This window comes from Pseudonaja textilis, chromosome 10 (assembly GCF_049901715.1).
Source record: "Pseudonaja textilis isolate UNSWEBS1 chromosome 10, rPseTex1.2, whole genome shotgun sequence".
In the NCBI taxonomy this organism is placed as follows: Eukaryota; Metazoa; Chordata; class Lepidosauria; order Squamata; family Elapidae; genus Pseudonaja; species Pseudonaja textilis.
In genome coordinates, this window is record NC_141999.1 from 17,549,929 (window position 1) to 17,569,540 (window position 19,612).

General features: G+C 42.1%; 2 protein-coding genes across 5 annotated transcripts in view; one reads left to right on the forward strand and one right to left on the reverse strand.

Moving 5' to 3' along the window:
• LOC113448169 (IgGFc-binding protein-like) overlaps positions 1-6,131 on the reverse strand; it is a 28,353-nt gene extending 22,222 nt beyond the window's left edge. For 2 of the 4 annotated variants that reach the window (XR_015744813.1, XM_087939913.1), the window contains exons 1-3: positions 3,409-3,495; positions 2,923-2,973; positions 337-1,575 (exon numbers count right to left, since the gene is read on the reverse strand). Coding sequence is in view for 3 of the 4 variants with exons in the window: in XM_087939913.1 (XP_087796039.1) it covers positions 337-1,575; positions 2,923-2,971 (1,288 nt within the window). In the remaining variant the exon portion in view is untranslated. Of the gene's footprint in view, positions 1-336; positions 1,576-2,922; positions 2,974-3,304; positions 3,345-3,408; positions 3,496-5,933 lie in introns of those variants that run through there. The other 2 variants (XM_087939912.1, XM_087939911.1) reach the window with 2 other exon arrangements.
• A 3,720-nt stretch (positions 6,132-9,851) lies between these two features.
• On the forward strand, positions 9,852-18,787 carry LOC113448171 (sushi, nidogen and EGF-like domain-containing protein 1). The gene is made up of 7 exons (XM_026718761.2): positions 9,852-9,965; positions 11,213-11,248; positions 14,090-14,220; positions 15,139-15,420; positions 16,548-16,685; positions 18,100-18,276; positions 18,622-18,787. Exons 1-6 carry the CDS (start codon positions 9,929-9,931, stop codon positions 18,274-18,276), a joined length of 801 nt encoding a protein of 266 aa, XP_026574546.1. The 5' UTR covers positions 9,852-9,928; the 3' UTR covers positions 18,622-18,787.
• Positions 18,788-19,612: the final 825 nt, after the last annotated feature.

The following is a 19,612-nucleotide window of genomic DNA, read 5'->3' on the forward strand; positions in this document are numbered from 1 at the left end:
TGTTACATATGTCTACGTAATAAATAAGGGTCTTTTTAAAATAAATAAAATTGAAAGATCCTCTCTGAGGCTTTTTCCAGATCAGGGAATCCAGGGAAACTGCAAAATGGCTGCGAGGAAAAGAAACCAACCTCAAATAACGTTAAAGAAAGCTACAACCACAAATAAAATGCAAAGGCCCGGGGGAAAAAACCTAGAGGAAATTAGAGGGTAGGTTCATTAACACAGCATTAGCAATCATATGTGAGATTCTTCTAAATCAAAAGAAATAATTATGAGAGAATCTTAGAATACGAGGCATAGTCCTGACTATTATACAAAGGGCAATTTCTTTACCGAGCGTGCCAAAAGCTGATGGAGCAAAACCGTAGCCTTCATAATTCTTGTTTCCGTAGGCCAACACCCCGAAGGCAGTTTGAGGATTCTCCAGGAAAAGTGAACGTTGGTTGAGATCAGCTTTCCAATTATATTCTCCCCAGGAATACTCTGAGCCAGGGACCAATTGCCATTGAATGCCTGCCACCACAGATTTATCCCAGGTAGCGATTTCGGAGCTTTTTGCTATGAGAAGGACATGGTTGTCAAACTTTCTGAGACCATCAATTCGATAGGCCAGGCCATAACTGGTGACATCGGGGATGTTGATGAGAAAGGGATCGTATCCTATGTTCCCGATCTTGATCCCCGTGAAAAAATAAGTCACCTGGATTCCAGCATCGGCAGAGATGTAAAGTGCTTGAGACAACTGGAGCGGTAACCGGGCGATTTCTCCTGGCACCATATCTTGAAAGCCTTTGTCCTGTCCTGACTGATAAACAACACGTGTGTTTTGACAAGCCACCACATAGATAATATCGAAACCAGTCTGCAGAGGCACCGGAGGAACGATGAAGGTCTGGCCCCACTTGGAGACAGGCAGAAGTTGCTCCGCGACGTGATCGCAGTAATAATTTTCCTGAACGCAGACATGGCCACTCAAGACTGCCACGGGAGCCGAGGACTGGATCCTGGTGCCAGACAAGTCTTCCGCACTTTGCAACTGAAGAACTTCGAAAGGTTTGAGGCTTACCGTGAGGGTACTCCCTGTCACGTATGACTGTCTCTTGAAGATGATTTTGCCTTGCGGTTCAATGGTGACTTGGGTAGGAGTCTTCCAAGCTATGACAGCCAATTCTTTCTTGTAACTGTCTGTAATGGTGCCTGGAGGTGTGACGACATAATAGGTATCGCCAAGTTCATGGACCGGGTAGAGGGTCATGCTTGCAATGGAATACAATTTTCGGTTAAATGAGACCACTGAAATGTCATGCTCAGCCTCAATCACAATGGAATGGGCAAAAATGCCACTGCGTTTCATTTCCAAACTCACGGGGAGATCCACGGGCACTGTTTCACCTCCTGAAACAGAGTAAACCTGGCGGGAAGAAGACTTGGTCACTGTCACGGAGACCCTGGTGTCATTGCCATGGCCCACAAGAAATAGCTTCAAGCTTGTTTCAGAAGGCCTGTTGGTCTCAAAATTCTCCATGAAGGCCGTGATGAATTGCTTTCCCTGGGAGCTTGAAAACCCTTGGCCTGTGAAAAGGATACAAAGGTGTGGAAAACTGCAGTCAGGAAAGAATAACAATAAAATACCCCAAGAAAGAAGAAAGTAGAAGGGGGAGAGAAGGGAACACATTTGGGAAAGGGCTCTGGGCCAAATTGAAAGGCGCCAATAGTTTATGTTTCACTTTCCTTGTCACTGTTGAAGAGATAGCATTTACAAGTTTAATTTATTTTATTATTTCTTACATTTTTCGTACTTTCACTTCAGGAACTCAAGGCAGTGCATAGTGTTTCCCACAAGAACAATTCTGTAATATTTGGGGGCCAGGAGGAGAAAAAGAGAGGTGGGGGAGGGAGGGAGGGAGGGAGGGAGGGGGAGGGAGAGTGTTGTGTACATAATAGATAGATAGGATAGGATAGGATAGGATAGGATAGGATAGGATAGAGAGAGATGAGGATGATAGAGATAGATTAGGTAGATGATAGGATAGATGATAGATGATAGATAGATAGATAGATAGATAGATAGATAGATAGATAGATAGATAGATAGATAGGACAGATAAGATAGTGAGAGAGATAGATAGAGAGATGAGGAGGAGGATGGTAGATAGAGATAGATGATAGATAGATAGATAGATAGATAGATAGATAGATAGATAGATAGATAGATAGATAGGTTAGAGAGAGATGAGGATGAGGATGATAGAGATAGATTAGGTAGATATAGATTAGATATAGATAGATGATATAGATGATAGATAGATAGATAGATAGATAGATAGATAGATAGATAGATATAGATAGATAGGATAGGACAGATAAGATAGTGAGAGAGATAGGATAGAGAGAGATGAGGATGAGGATGATAGAGATGATAGATTAGATAGATAGATAGATATAGATTAGATAGATATAGATAGATGATATAGGATGATGATAGATAGATAGATTAGATAGATAGATAGATAGATAGATAGATAGATAGATAGATAGATAGATAGAGACAGACAGACAGACAGACAGACAGACAGACAGACAGACAGACAAAGATGGATGTCTAAGATCACCCAATGACCACAACTCTATCAGGGAGTTGGGTGGGGGAAGCAAGAGAGAGAGAGATCCAAGATCACACAATAACTTTTTAGGATCTCTCCAATCCTGGTCTAATACCTTATCGTGGGCTTTCATATATTGGGTAAGTCTAGCCAACTATGGTTCATTTAAAGTCTGGATCACCGCACAATGACACATTGGCTATCATGGGTTAGGCTGTGAGAGAAAGAGAAGACAGACAAACAAAACAGACAGACATGGATGGGCTGGCCTGGGATTTGGGAATGAGCTTCCTCCATTGGGTTGGTGTTTACTCACCATTTTGCAGCATTAAGGATGAAAGGAGTAGCAGTGATAGCAGCCCCATAGCTACAGGACACAAAAGGAATATAAGAAGAAATGTTAAGTAGGATATAAACTATACTGTTAAGACAAAAAAGGTTAACCCCCCAGCAAGAAAACAAAGCAAAAAAATTCTCTCCATGCACCAGGTCCATTGTCTGGCTCAATACGCTGTGGGCCATGGCACTCAGCCTGTTTCCTTATGCGACTGAAAATAGCCATTATTTCAGTTTAAGGAAACTCATTAGCCTTTATTTGGGTATAGCTAAATAATCTAATGAAACCTGTTTGACAAGATGCGAGAGAAGAATACCAGTTTATTCTTCAAAAGGGGGGAATAGAACAGTGGATTAACTACCTGTTGAAAGAGGAAGTTCCATCATCCCATCGTACAGATACAAGCTACGTGTTGCATGATGGAGAATATAAATGCACGGGACAAAAGCCTGCCACAACTCTTACCTTCCACAATTGAGGGGATTTCTCTGGGTTTGAGGAAAGAAGAGGAGTTCTTGGCTCACCCTCATCCACCCTACTGCTGTTTCCTCTTTTATAGGGAGCAGCGTTCACAGAAATGGGAGGGGAAACACCCAGAAGGTCAAAAGGAAAACAGCCACTAAGGTTGCTGCCAGACAAATGAAGAGACCCAAAAGGCTGCACTTACTAGTAGGGGAGGAGAAAAATACCAGAAGTGATCGAGTCAAATTTATTGCCATCGTTAATCAGCACAAGATATATTTATGTGGACTTTGTACGGTTGATTCATCCATCCAAACTTGGATAACAAGGTTATCTAACCCGTTTTTTTGGAGGAGTGTAGGGTGTCCCTTGTGAGGCTGAAAGGCCTGCAGATGACACTTCTCAGTGTTTGACTTTTGGGTAAAGGAGCCATTTTAAAAGGGCTTAAAAATGCTGGGTGGTTTTTATTGCTAAATAAGCAAGCTCTTGCCAAAGCCCTGTGCAGGATTTGTCTCACAACAGCGTTACGCAAACTTTCTGGCTGAGATCAGCGGCGGCAGCAGCCAGGGCAGGGTGGGCTCCAAAAATTTTAGCAAAGGGTTCTCTGCCTGGTTGCTGAGTGGGTGTGGCCACACGGGGGGGGGCATGTTTTTACCCTCCCCAGGCTCTGGAGCAGTGGTGGGATTAAAAAAATTTTACTATTGGTTCTGTGGACGTTGGCTTGCTAGGCATGGCAGGGGAAAGGCTACTGTAAAATCCCCATTCCCTCCCCTGCTTTCACTAACCTGCTTTCCAGCTCCATTCTCCTGTGCAGGGCAACAAAAGGAGACCCAGCCAATCAGCTGGGTCAAAGCAATCATAAATGATTAAACTACTGTAAATAGTGGTAAACAATATGAGGTTACCAAGGAGAGCTGATGCTTCAAGGGCAAGCAAGATTCCTGGAACTTTCTTATCATAATAAAGTAGCTACATAAACAAACTTCCTTATAGTGTATAATTAAAGTGGAAATGGGCCTGTTTCTGGCTTCCAGAGAGCCTCCGGAGCCCGGGGAGGCCGTTTTCGCCTTCCCAGAGGTTTGAGGAAAGCCTCCAGAGCAGAGGTGGTATATTCAGCAGGTTCTGACCAGTTCTGGAGAACTAGTAGAAGAAAATTTGAATAGTTTGGAGAACCAGCAAACACCTCCTTTGACTGGCCCTGGCCCCATCTATTCTGTAGTGGGTCACTGGATCTAGCCTCAGGGGGCCAAGAACCCAGTTATATGTCGGTTGCAAGTAGTTACGATTCAACACATGTGCAATACAGTTTCAAAGCCAACTACATAGGCAATTATTTAGCCATAAGGGATAAAGATGAGAAGTTATTTTTTATATTTTTTAATAAGTAGACCTCTACGTTTTAATTATACACTATAAGGAAGTTTGTTTATGTAACTACTTTGTTATGATAAGAAAGTGCCAGGAATCTTGTTTGCCCTTGAAGCATCAGCTCTCCTTGGTAACCTCATATTGTTTACCACTATTTACAGTACTTTAATCATCTATGATTGCTTTGAAATGAAAAAGGGTTACAAAGGAATTTTTCACTTATATTCAGGAGTTTCCCTTCTGGCTGTACTTACTGGAAGCAGATTTGTCTTAAAGGCTCTTCTTCCAGAGAAGTACAGAATGTTAGCTTTTCCCAAACATCCTTGATCACCCAGGAGTGCAATATAAATATCTGCCAAAAAAAAAAAAAAAAGCACTGTGTCTTTCTCGCTCTTTCTGCAATTGTAGCCCTTAAGATAAGAATTCCCAATTGCAGATTGGATTATAAGGATTTTCAACCCACAGAGTATGGTGGCTCGAGTGGTTAGAACACTGGGCTGAAGGTTAGCAAGCCCACATTTGAGACCCAAGTGCTGCTGTGAGGCAGGGTTGAGCTCCCATCCTTTATTCCAGCTCCTGCACAGGTCAGGGGTGATGACGTTGCATAGCACCCCAAATTCGGGTAAATAATGGGGTTTCTGGTGCAACCTGCTACCTTTTCTCTGCCTGGGTTTTACCCTGACGGGGTTTGCAAGGATTATTTCCCATTCAGATGTATGGAGAAAATGCAGACATCCAGGAATGGGGCTGCTGGGGGTTCGCAGGGGTTTGGGAGAGCCCCTAGCTAAGGTTCTGTACAGTTTGGAGAACCCCCAAATCCCACTCCTGGCTGGCCCCGCCCACCCCTCCCAGGAGTCCCCACGCGCCCCGTTTTGGATGCAGGTAAGTGCAGGGCATGTGCAAAGATTCAGGGAGGGTGAAAAATGGGCCTCCCAGAAATTCGGGAAGGCCGGAAATGGGCCCATTTCTGGTGAGGTCATTTTTGTCCTCCCGGAGGCTTGAGAAATGTCTCCGGAGCCCGGGGAGAGTAAAAACGCCCTGCCCCCACCGTGGTGCAGGAGGCCAACTAGGCCACGCCCATCATGGCCACACCCACCCAGCAACCGGGCAGAGAACCCTTTGCTGAAATTTGTGAAGCCCACCCCTGCGTACATACATACCTTTCATGGAAATGACCAATGTATCTCAGAGCAGAGAAGCTCCAGAAATAGGCATATTATTTCTTGAAACTTTGCCCCAGCTAAGTTATGCTTACCCCACAGACTGTCTTCTACCTTCAAAAAATCATTGCCGTTGTTTTAAAAGACGGCCCTGGGTGGGTTTTCCAAGAGCAGTCGAAAAGCTGGCTGCCCAAATGTTAACTGGAAAATCAACCCCTTGTAAACTTTACACTTAGTTCCACAGCTAAACCCAGGACATTTTTTTTAAAAAAAAAAATGAGGTTTCTTGCCATTGCAAATTCCTTTGTAGATGGAAGAAGGGATAGATAAAGGAACTTTTTATTTTTTGGCCTGGGTTGATGGTGAGGGATTTTGCAATGTGTGCATGTTGCCAGCAAAATGGGATTTATTTGAATTTCAGCTCCTTTTTTTTTGGACAGATTTTGTCAGAGGCATTACATCCTGTTGGCCTGTTGCTCCATTCAGTGTTTACATCGTTCTGTTAAAAGGATATTGGCTAAAGGAACAATGTGCAATTTCTTTGAGAGAAATGATTTCCCTTTAGGTTCCATGTAGTTGCCCTGTGCCGTTTTAGAGAAGTATGTCAGAAGATAGTTGCATTATTAGGAAACTGTGCAATTGGTTCTGTGGATGCTTGGAGATTTGTAACCACAGATTCGAATGGCCAGATCAAATTAATATATGAGAGGCACATATTTTCTCTCACTTCTCCCCACTGAAATCCCAGGCTGGATTTTATATCCATTTCCCTCACCTCATTTAAGCACAATTTCACCCAGATGCTAATAACAGCCTTCAATTTCTAGTTATTTATGCATCTCGCTGGCTCAGCATGTCAGCTCTTTCACAAGGCAACCCTTGAGCAATTTACCTTACTCTGTCTGGCCGTCTTTCTCTTTTGCTGACACTCAATTTATTTGGGTATCTGTTGTGCATCAGAATGCAATATGATCCAAAGTATGTTCGACTCTCAAGTCATTCCCAAGTGTTCAAATTTATCCCATGGTGGGTGCATGGGGCTAGAGAAGGCATTATTGGCGGGGATGCTTCCAGAAGTAATTTCATTGCAAACCTATAGAAAGAAATCTGGTTGAGCCCAAACTTTGATTGCAAGGTTTCATTTGCTAGAGTAGGAAAGAACTACTACAGAGGTGGGAGAACAATATTGCTCAATGAGAAATCCTGACTTTCCAAAAATGGCCCCTTCTATCTCCCCACCCTTTTTTCCCCGCTATAGGAGCACAACCAGCCGGCCAATGATGAAGTCTCTAGTTTTGCAATGAAGAAGCTCTGTAACCTTGAACTTTAAGGTGCAGAGGCAATAGAGAAGTCCTCTGGATGTTCTTGGATTGCAACTCCCATTATCATTTCTCCCCACCCCCCCACTCCACTTTTACTTGGAGGTCTTTTAATCTAATCCAGCTCACTGCCCAGGCAGGAATCCCTATGTCATGTCAGACAAATGGCTGTCCAATCTCTTCTTAAAAACCTCCGGTGATAGAGCACCCACAAGTTCTGGAGACAAGCTGTTCCGATGGTTAATTGTTCCCCTGTCAGGAAGTTTAGCTGTCTGGAAAAGCCCAAGAGAAATAATCAAAACCATAAAAAAGCGAAAGTTAGACTGTTTCGGACAGGTGATGCAACACCTGGAAACATATGGCACCCTTCACTTAATCCTCCAGGGAAAGATTGAAGGCAAACGAGATCCAGGCAGAAGAAGAACATTATAGTTCCAAAATCAGAAGGGACTGGTTTGGAATTTTTCATGTGGCAAATAGAATCACCAACATAATCGCCAACATGATCACCATCGTCCAATGACAGATATGGCACAACAAGAAGAAGTCAAAAAATTTCTCCTTAGTTCTAGGTTGTTCCTCAATGTTGGTGAACCCATTTTATCTATACATTAATAATTACTAATCGTTATTATATTCATGGGAAAAGGATTCAAATTCATATCTCTCAGATTACAGAAATAATCCATTGGCCTGAAGATAAAGACAGGAATTTGGCATCAAATCAGACAGTAAAGCAAATATTTCATTACTGATAGATGTCTGTCAACCAGCAAAATGCCAAACAGTCTCCCTTTTCATTTATAAAGAAAGAAGGCAAGTTTACTTTTCCTGTAAAACAAATGCAGAGGATTAACTGTAGGGTTTAAAAAAAAGCAGATAAAAATACCAAGTTGAGAACTCAGCCTATAATGTCTTTACATCACCACATTTACAGATCAATAATAATTGCATATGGATTATATTTTGTAGTTGGAAGATCTGGTATCTCATGATTACCTAATCCCGCTGCTTCATTTATGGATTCTTGTGTAGGTTTGATCTTTTATTGTCTCTCTCTCTCTCTCTCTCTCTCACACACACACACACACAATATCTCTGCTCCTCTGTTTCTCTATAATTCAGCTTGTCTTTTCTCCACACTTTCAGAATTGCCCACTGGGAAAAGATTCATGGAAATGTGCAGAAGTGGGTTGCCTTTGCCCTCCTCTGTTTTATGTAATTATTTATTTATTAAATTTTTCTGCTGCCCGTCCCACTGTTGAACAACTCTGGGCAGATCACATCATCATAAAACAGCAACATAAAGCAATTAGAATGTGAAAACATTGAACATGAAAAGTTAACAGAAAACTACTGTAGATAAGAAACCAATACACAAGTGGGATGGAGGTGGGATTCTTCTCAGCAGGGGTGGGCTTCCAAACGTTTAGCAATGAGTTCTCTGCCCGGTTGCTGGGTGAACGTGGCCATGGTGGGCGTGGCCTAGTCAGCCTCCTGCATCACGGCGGGGTGTGTGTGTGTGCGTTTTTGCCCTCCCCAAGCTCCGGAGGCTTTCTTCGAGCCTCTGGAAGGGTGAAAGTAGCCTCCCTGGGCTCCGGAGGCTCTCTGGAATCTGGAAACAGGCCCATTTCTAACCTTCCTGAACTTCCGGGAGGCCTATTTTTCACCCTCCCCGAGTCTCTACATGGGCCCTGCACTTACCTGCATCCAAAATGGGCCACATGGGGGCTCTTTGGAGGGGCGGGGTGGGCGGGGCCACCAAGAGTGGGATTTGAAGGTTCTCCAAACTGCCCAGAATCTTAGCTCGGGTCTCTCCTGAACCCCTGCAAATCCCCCAGCAGCCCACCTCTGCTTCTTAGTCCACCAATCAGTTCCAGAGTGGGACAGCCCCACCAGGGCCACTACCCAATCAGCAGAGCCAGGTTTTCAGGCCCTTTCAGAAGGTTATGGACTCTCATCTTGACTGGCATGATGTTCCAAAGGATGGGGGCCACAGCAGAAAAAGCTCTCCACCGGTACCCTGCCAGCCAAATTTCCTTAGCCAATGGGGTCCACAGCATGCCCCTTTTGCCAGGAGAAGTGGGGCAAGTCTATCCCATTGGAATGAGACGTTTCCTAAAGTAGCCTATATGTCCCCCTGCCCTTTAGCCTGTAATCCTAGGACTTTCTGGTGGCCTTCCATTCAAGGATTAAGTCAGGTCTGACCCTAGTTAACCTTTTGAGACTGATCACTGGGTTCACTGCACTTTCTTGTGGCATTCAGGGCCCAACAATACTTGGAACAAGATGAATGCTAAGTTTGTTTTCAATATTTAATAACCGTGGACATTTCTTCTTTCTGCTCTGACTCAACCCAGGAAGCTAGTCTGCCCATCAGTTCTAGTGTTGGCTGCTTCTCACAAAAGATGGGGAAATGCAAACAACGGGTTGACATGTTCCAGACCATTTTTGTTTGGTTAAGGTCCCTTTCCTTTGTGAAGTTTGTTGCCTTTGTAAACTTAGGTGCGGTAGATGCATATGTGTGTCTTTGTGTGTGGAGATATATATATAGATAGATAGATATGTATATATGCACAACACACTTTGACTTTTTCTTACCATACAAGAAAACAGAAGCATCACAAGTCACTGCAACAACTTTGCAGACATTCAATCAAAGAAAAACGGAATAAGATGGAGAGCTTTTGTATGTTCCTACTATTAGTAGCGGGTAAGTGAAGGTCTTAAAAGTCAGAGTTGCTTTTTTCCCTGCAAATGGCAAATTGAGCCTAATTTCAATTCCCAAAAAGGAAGTTAGATTTCAGATCAGTTTTGTATAATAGTGGTCCACTATGCTATCTACTAGAAGTAAAAAGCATTTAAATGTGTTAAAACTTCAGTCTGTCTACCAATGCCTACTGTATAGGCAGTGGTGGGATTCAAATAATTTAATAGCTGGTTCTCTGCCCTAATGATTTCTTCCAACAACCAGTTCACCAAATTGCTCAGAAAGTTAACAACCAGTTCTCCCGAAGTTGTGCGAACTGGCTGAATCCCACCAATGTGTATAGGGCAGTTCATCGTCGTATTATATGGTCATCAAAGCTAGATATTTAAAATGAGAGCATCTCAGTTCAGTCCCGAGAGTTCCTAAGTGATTTTTTTTAACCTACAAGAAGAAGGGCTAAAATGATAACTGTATAATATTGTTAATAAAAATAAGAACATGTTTTTAATTGGACTAACCACCTTAATAAGTGAATGGAAGACTTTATATTGTTTTAAAGTTTTAATACTATGAAGCGCAATGGAATGAAAACAACCACATGCTAACACTCAGCCTAAGTTGTAAAATACTATGATCATCTTCAACAATCCATATAATGTCATAACAGAATAAACTTCCATTCTGGCATTTTCTAGATAGCTTGGAGATTTGCCAGCCATTGCTTGGCCCTGGTGGCTACTAATTTGTGGGATGGTAATATGTCTTGGAGGGCACCTGGAGAAGGAAAGCTGAAGGATGCTGTTTTAGGTTTGGGTGACTAAAGGAGGTTTTAGCAGAGATCAGAACATAGCTATGGAAGATGGGTGGACTTGATGGTGCTCCTTTCTGATTATGGGAGCGTTACAGAAAGTACTACTCAGCAGCACAAGCCCTATCCTTTTTAAGAAGGTTATGTCCAAAAGATTAAGAAGATTATGTCTCGTGTCAAAAATGTGCAAGCTCATCTGAAAATATCCCACTTTCTGTGTCTTGACTTCCTCCTTTGACATTGCACAACAGATTGTTAGACTTCTGAAAAATGTACCTGTGTTCCTATCTTCTACTTTTGAATCAAAGTGGTTTTCAGTTATGTTCATTCTCATGTTAATGAAATGTATTGAATAAGGCATGTTTGCATGTATCTGGGTTTACGTATATGAATAAAAACACTCCAGATCTGATTGCATTTTTGTTTCTTTTTCTTTTTTTAGGATCAGCATTGCCTTGTCTGGCTGCAAATCCAAAGAGTAAGTTTTAGTTGAATCCATCAACCTGACTAAGTCATTTTCTAGGGCCAAAGACAATGCTATGCTGAGACAATATGAAAGTAGAATGGTGGAGGTTGATCCTAGGACAAGGATCACAGTTAGCTTCATGATCCAAAAATAATCTCCCACATTCCAGATCAACCTTGCCCCCATTATGTTCTCCAGGTGTTTCTTCCTAAACCACCTGTACTGGATGGCAAGGTCTCAAGAGAATTCTTCTCACACTTATCTTGAGTGCATGTACAAATTTCTTTATGATCATAGTCCGTTTTATTGTGATGGGATCAACTGGCAAAATTCTAAACTCCCATGGATGCCATCAGTACCTATGTAAGAAGAACTCAGATGAAATTGCAGTTGAACATTGGTAATCAATCTTTAAAATTCAAGAAAAAAAATATATGAAAATCATAGAATATTCAGTGCAAAATGTTAGAGACCTACTGCTCTTATACTAATAACAAATTTCTACTGGCCCCTATTGGTCATTCCCCAAATTAAACTTTCAAATCACCAGAGTTCTTCCCAAGAGCAACCATGTGCTACCATTCATGAATAGAAATCAGTGGTTAGATACTACCCGGTAGGCCATCAGCTGGACAATCTGCTAAAAGTTAGGTTAGCAGTTGAAAAATTCCCAAACCAAAGATGGGTTTTTGAAGAATAGAATAGAATTCTTTATTGGCCAAGTGTGATTGGACACACAAGGAATTTGTCTTGGTGCAAATGTTTTCAGTGTACATAAAGGAAAAGATACATTCATCAAGAGACAAGAATCATCAGGTACAACACTTAATAATAGTCATAGGGTACAATAAGCAATTAAATTATACTAGGAAACAGTCAATATAAATCATAAGGATACAAGTGACAAAGTTACAGTCATACAGTCACAAGTGGGAGGGGATGGGTGATAAGGAGTGATGAGAAGATTAACAGTAATAGTAGTGCTGACTTTGTAAATAGTTGGACAGTGTTGAGGGAATTATTTATTTAGTAGAGTGATGGCATTCGGGAAAAAACTGTCCTTGTGTCTAGTTGTTCTGGTGTGCGATGCTCTATAGCGTCCTTTTAAGGATAGGAGTTGAAACAATTTATGTCCGGCATGTGAAGGATATGTAAATATTTTCACAGCCCTCTTATTGACTTGTATATAGGTCCTCAATTGAAGGCAGGTTGGTAGTAATTGTTTTTTCTGCAGCCCTAATTACTCTCTGAAGTCTGTGTCTGTCCTGTTGGGTTGAAGAACCAAACCAGACAGTTATAGAGGTGCAGATGACAGACTCAATCATTCATCTGTGGAACTGGATCAGCAGCTCCTTGGGCAGTTTGAGCTTTCTGTGATGGCGCAGTAAGAACATTCTTTGTTGTACTTATTTGATGACGTTTTTGATGTTAGGTGTCCATTTTAGGTCTTATGATATGATAGAACCGAGAAATTTGAAGGTCTCTTCTGTTGATACTGTGTTGTCTAGTAATGTAAGAGGTGGTAATATGGGAGATTTTCTCCTAAAGTCTACCACCATTTTTATGGTTTTGAGTGTACTCAGTTCCAGATTTTTCCGGTTTAACCATGAGGCAAGTTGTACAACCTCCCGTCTGTATGTAGATTCATTGTTGTCTCGAATGAGACCAATCGCTGTTGTATCATCTGCAAACTTCTGTATTTTAACAGATGGATCGTTTGAAATGCAGTCATTGGTATATAGGGAGAAGAGAAGTGGAGAAAGCACACAGCCTTGGGGGGTCCCCTGTGCTAATTGTACAGGTATCAGATGTGATTCTGCCTAGCTTCACCTGCTGCTTCCTGTCTGTTAGGAAGCTTATGATCCACTTACAAGTGTGTTCAGGTACCGCTAGCTGGTTTAGTTTCATTTGAAGAATGTCTGGAATGATGGTATTGAATGCTGAACTGAAGTCTACAAAGAGGATCCTTGTGTAGGTATTTGGAGATTCAAGGTGTTGTAGGATGTAGTGTAAAGCCACATTAACAGCATCATCTGTCGATCTATTTGCTCAGCATGCAAACTGCATGGGATCTAACAGCGGATCCATGATGGTTTTCAGGTAGGACAGCACAAGCCTTTCAAAGATTTTCATAACTACAGATGTTAGAGCAACTGGTCTGTAGTCATTCAGTTCCTTGATGGAGGGCTTCTTTGGCACTGGGATGATGGTAGAGCATTTGAAGCAGGAAGGAACATAGCACATCTCGAGTGATCTATTGAAGATTCGGGTGAAGATTCGGGCCAATTGGTCAGCACAGACTTTTAAGCAAGAAGGAGTTATCTTGCCTGGCCCTGGTGCTTTTCCTGGCTTCTGTTTGTGTAATAGATCTTGCACTTCTTTTTCTGTGATCACCAGAGGTTGTGAACCCAATGGGTTGGGGTCAGTTATAGGAGACTTGGTCTGTTGTTGGTGTGTTTGTGATGGGGGTTGTGGAGATAGGTGGCTTTCAAACCTGCAGTAAAACACATTCAGGTCAGTTGCTAATTTCCTTCTGCCTGGGAAGGAGGTTTGCTATAGCCAGTGATGTTTTTAAGAGTTTTCCATATGTTTGCTAGTTTATTTGTTGACAATCGATTCCTTAACTTTTCAGAGTAGCTTCTTTTGGCTGCTCTGATCTCTCTTGGTAATATGTTTCTGGCCTGAATGTATAGTGAAGAACAGTATCCAACCCAAGTGGAGGCAGGAAGGGAATTTGGAATGAGCAACATCTGTAGAAATTGATGTTCTAGATAGCTGTTTGGAGGGGGAGGAGAAATGCCAAGGTCTGAACATAACTGCTTTTGTAAACTATGATATTCTCATTTATTCTAGCATCATTGCTCTATCCTTATGGAAAAACCCAAGGTGACTCAGAAAACCCGGTAGCTGATGATGGGAATTCTCCAGAGATCACCATCAAGAAGCCATTCTCCTTCTATGGCAAAAATTACAACTCCCTTTTTGTATGTAATACCTGCCAGATATAAACCTCATATTTCTTTATAGAAACTAAGAAATGGGTACTCAACTCAGGTTGTCCACCCATCCCCTAACTCTCAATATGGCTCAATGCATAATTTCTTTATACCTCTCTGGAGAAGCAAGATGTGGCATTTGTAGAGGTAGTTGAGGATGACCAAACTCCCCATGGCTTTCATTTCTAAAACAGCATCCTAGAGAGATAAGAGTCACGACTAATATTTGCCCACTAATAAGAATGAATGGGTGAGATATGAACTATCTACAGTCATCTAAATACATTCAGAAACCCTATCATGAGAACAGTAAAAATCAGTGTGAGGAGTTATGGGGCTCCCAGTGTTGACCTCCAAGTCCCAATAGGTCCAACCAAAAGTGGGGGTGCTGGGAAATAAAATTTTACAGCTTCTTGAGATCCACAGGTTCCTCTTCTCTGATATTAACTTACATTAGTTTCATGATTTCTGTTGAGGAACAATGGGGACTATTGCAACCTGTTCTCCTCGTTTGCTAACGATCCAATTAACTTTGGGGAGGGTGTGTGTGTGTGTGTTTGTGTGTGTAGATAGATGGATGGATGGATGGAGATGGAGATGGAGATAAAGATAGAGAGATAGACAGACAGATTAGATAGATAGATAGATAGATAGATAGATAGATAGATAGATAGATAGATAGATAGATAGATAGATAGATAGATAGATAGATAGATGATGGATGGAGAGAGAGAGAGAGTTGTGTGGATAGATAGATAGTGTGTGTGTGTAGGAGAGAGATAGCATCCTGTTAACCCAGATTACTTAGTTTATGTCTTTTAAGATTCTAGAAAATTGCCTAATTTCATAATAATATTGAGAATGTCAGGTGAACATGGCTTACCACCTTGTTTTATATTCCTCCAGGTCAATAACAATGGGGTTGTCTCTTTTGGAATGTATGTCTCAGAATACACTCCATCTGCTTTCCCTCTGAAAGAAGGGATACCCTTTGTTGCTCCATTTTGGGCTGATGTTGACAATAGAGTCAGTGGGAGCATCTTCTGGAGACAGACCGAAGATTCAGTGCTGCTTAGTCGGTTTGCTGCAGACCTCAGTCGGTACCGTGCTGATGTTTCTTTCACACCCGTGTGGATGTTTATTGCCACCTGGTATAAAGTAGGCTACTATGGATCTGCTTCAGACAAGGTAGGCCTCCCATAGTAATGCCAGTCTAGAGCTTTCTTCCTCCTCCAGTGGCAGCTGCTTATTTACTGCAAGTAAATGTAGTGTAGAGGTAAAAGTGCTGAACTACAGCTTCACCCACCTGTCACAGAAACTCACTGGATGACTTTGGGTCAGTCTTTCCCTCTCAGTCCAAGAGCCATGGAGGTAGAGATGAAAGTCCAACACTTAGGCAAGTCCATCTCCAAGGACCGATAGTGGACCGCATCTATATAATCCTCAATGTGCAATATTGCAATGTTCAATGTTGCCACCAGATAGCACCTCTATCATCCTGCAAAAAAATGTATAGCCAACTTTGCTGATGTGGAAAATCTATCAGAGTTAAGTCTCGACTTACAACCACCATTGGAAGCAGACTTTCTATTGTAAGTTGATCCAGCTATAAAGGGATTCATCGCTTAACCAGATCCAATTTACTACCCTTTTTATCACTGTCATTAAGTGAATTACATGGTTGTTAAGTGAATCCAGATTCCCAGATTGACTTTGTTGGAAGCCAGCTGGGAAGGTGGCAAATTGCAATCACATGATGACAAGATGCTACAACCACCTTAAATGCAAGCCGGTTGCCAAGTGTCCAAATTGTGATTGCATGACCAAAGAGGCTGTACGATGGTCATAAACTCAAGGACAGGTTGTAAATCACTTTCTCTGAGGCCACCATAACTTCAAACTCTCATTAAACCAGCATCGGTTAAGTCAAGGATTATCTGTCGAAGTAAGTAACTCTGCTTAGTACATGGACGTGACTGGACGTTGGATAGCGTAGCAATGGGATCAAGAGAACAGCAGGGATATATGTTCAGGTAAATCACTAGGACTTGAATTCAACTCCAAGATGACTTTCTTTTAGAACAGGGGTCTCCAACCTTGGCAACTTTAAAACTTGTGGACTTCAGCTCCTAGAATTCCTCAGTCAGCTTTGCTGGGTGACGTCCACAAGTCTTTAAGCCTGGGAGTTGAATTCTGGGAATTGAAGTTCACAAGTCTTAAAGTTGCCAAGGTTGGAGAGCTCTGATTTAGAAACAACTTTGCTAAGCAGGGATAGCCAGGCCTTAAAATACAATTTTTTTCCCTTTTTGTTGCAGGTCAACACTTTTCAAGCTGTCTTGGCCACAGATGGAGAAATATCCTTCATCATGCTGAACTATGCTGATATACAGTGGACCACTGGAACTGGAAATGATGGAGATATCTATACAGGACTTGGAGGAACTCCCGCTCAGGTAGCTTTGGGATAGCTTGAAGGTGCAACCAGAAACACGGGGTTGGTCTCCTTCATCATCTTGGTAGCTCTTCTCTGAACTTGCTTCAGTTTATTACAGGTTCTTATTAGATTACAAGTAGTCCTTGACTTACGACCATGATGGAGCCCAGAATTTATGTTGCTAAGTGAGAAATGTATTAAGTGAGTTTTGTCCCATTTTACCACTTTTCTTGCCCCATTTGTTAAGTGAATCACTGCAGTGGTTAAATTAGTAACACATGGTTGCTAAGTGGATCTGGTTTCCCCATCGATTATTGCTTATCAGACCGTCACAAAAGTGATCCCATGATCCCGGGATGCTGCAACCGTCATAAACATGAACCCATTGTCAAGCATCCAAATGTAAATCACATGATCGTGGGTATGCTACAAGGGTCAGAAGTGCCAAAAATGGTTATAAGTTTCTTGTTTCAATAGTGTTACAACTTCGGTCACTAAACTGTTGTATGTCAAGGACTACCTGCACAGTGTCCAGAATTGGACACAGTCTCTCAGAAGAAGCCTAACCAAAGCAGGGTAGAATGGAACAATTCCCTTCGATGATAGATGTCAAGGTTCCAAGTAATTTGTTGCTGTTAGTTGCGAAGTTGTGTCCGACCCATTGCGACTCCATGGAAAACATTCCTCCAGGCCTTCCTATCCTCTACCCTCTTCTGGAATCCATTTCAGCTCACGCCAACTGCTTCTGTGACTCCATCCAGCCACCTCCTTCTCTGTCATCCCTTTCTTCTTCTATTGCCCTCAATCCTTCCCAGCATTACGGCTCTTCTCCAGGGAGTCCTTCCTTCTTATTCTCATCCAAGTAATACATCCCATTTAATAAGAACTCTGAGGCAGGCATATTCTTCAAAGAACATTTTATTGGAACATATAAAATTGGCAATTTCTTGGTTGAATACGGGCTGTAGGTTCCCGCCAGTTTTACCCCCCCCCCATTAAAAGTCAAACTTTGTCACTTCCCTCCCAGAGTCATCAGTCACATGGTCGAATCAGCACTCAGTCCGGTTGCTAGGTGATCTCAGTCTCCACCTTTCAAATACCTGCACCAACATCCTTGATTCCCGGGGTGGAAATAATTTTATTTTGGCTGCAACATCCCAACTCTCTCTACATCTCCTCACCCACCCACCCTGGCCCTGAAGCTGTGAGAAGAAAACTCCCTAGAGAACAGCTACCACAGAAAAATGGTCACCGTTCACCCAACTTCAGGGTTGACAATTCATTGTTCTCATTAACCCATCTCAAAATAGATCCGCCCTTTTGAGAAGCTGCATTATATGGTTGATACGCCGGTTGGCAATCCAATGAGAAAGTTTGTTGGGGCGTTAATTAGAAAAGAGGTCATTCTTTCCCCTTCTCTACCTCTTCACCAGGCTGGCTTTGACAGTGGGGACAAAGAAAATTACTACAACATCCCTGGTTCCCGAACGGATGCAATTCTCAATATTCAGAAGACTAGCAATGTTGATGAACAAGGTCGCTGGCTGTTTCAAGTGGATAAGTCAATTATCGGAGTTCCCACACCAGCAAGTGATTGCTTGGATGAATAAGTAAGTGCCAGACCTTCTCTTTTATTTGCTAGTAGGATAGATATGTAAATAATTGGAGTGCTGTGGTGGCCTAGAGGTGGAGCATTTGCCTCACAATCAGGAGGTTGTGAGTTCAATTCTAGGTAGAGGCAGATATTTCTCTCTCTGGGCATACTGAGAATATATCTGCTGAACAAACCTCTGCATTGGTGACAGGAAGGGCATCTGGCCATTAAAACACTCTGCTAGCTCCATTCAGTTGCCAAGGGATTATGGGCTCATTGAAAGAAGATGATGATAGATATGTAAATAATGTAAATAGATCCATAGTCCCTGGCTTATTTTGCTGTTATCTCTTTTCATCAGGTGAAACCGCTTCCAACACAGACTATCTGCTTCTCCATGCTAGCCTGGGATAAGTTGAACAGCATCTGCAATCTTGCTTAAATCCCTCTGCTACTCTCTTCAAACATGAAAAATTTTCTGGAGCTTCCATTGACTGTAGATTTAGCAATAAATGATTGCACTCAGATTGGCGGTGTGTCCAGTGATGTGTGCAGAAAAGAAATGCATGATGGTTATGTGTGAATACGTCAATCTCTGCATATATAAAGAGAGTATGTGTGTGATGCTTTTAAGGGGAATGATAAGGTTGTTTTCCTTCATGGGAGATGGGTGCAGATGTAATATCCCAGAGGATGGAAAATGTGATGTGGACATCCATACCAATATCTCCATACACCTTGACTATTTAATTCTTTATGCCAGAGGTGTCCAATCTTGGCAATTTTAAGATTTGTGGACTTCAACTCCCAGAATTCCCCATCTGTGGCTCTTAAATTTGCCAAGGTTGCTTTAGGCAATGAGAACAGGCATATCTTAGCCCTTTCAAGAAAGATCAGGCTAGCAATCCAATGTCATGTAGATCAGTACTTTTGTTGTAAAACCTTAGCAACAATCTAACAAGCCTGAATGTTTTCCTCTTCTCTCCCTTTGTCTTCATAAAACTAGGGAGGTCTTGTCTGAAATATTTACTTCTGCCCTGGATTTGGTCCTCTTTTAGCTAACAGTTGTTTTGATAGTGACTGTTCCTCCTCTACCTCAATGCCATTCCCTCTGCCACCCACAACTTAGGAGCAACTGAGTCAACCCCAAATCAGCATTACCAAGTTTACCACAATTCTAACCATTTTTTGTTGTGGTGTTTTGAATCTGGATTACCTGGACAAATCTATGATACTTTCTTGGCCAACCATTTCAGAGGTGGTTCACCATTGCTTTCTACAACTCACTCTCTCCTGGTTTCTAGCTGACCACATTTAATTGCAACGACACCATTGAGCAGTTTGAGTTCATT

Coding starts and splice junctions, on each gene's coding strand:
- LOC113448171 (XM_026718761.2), top strand. CDS start 9,929: ATGGAGAGCTTTTGTATGTTCCTACTATTAGTAGCGG. Junction 9,966..11,212: donor GTTCCTACTATTAGTAGCGG/GTAAGTGAAGGT, acceptor TTCTTTTTTTAG/GATCAGCATTGCCTTGTCTG. Junction 15,421..16,547: donor ATGGATCTGCTTCAGACAAG/GTAGGCCTCCCA, acceptor TTTTTGTTGCAG/GTCAACACTTTTCAAGCTGT.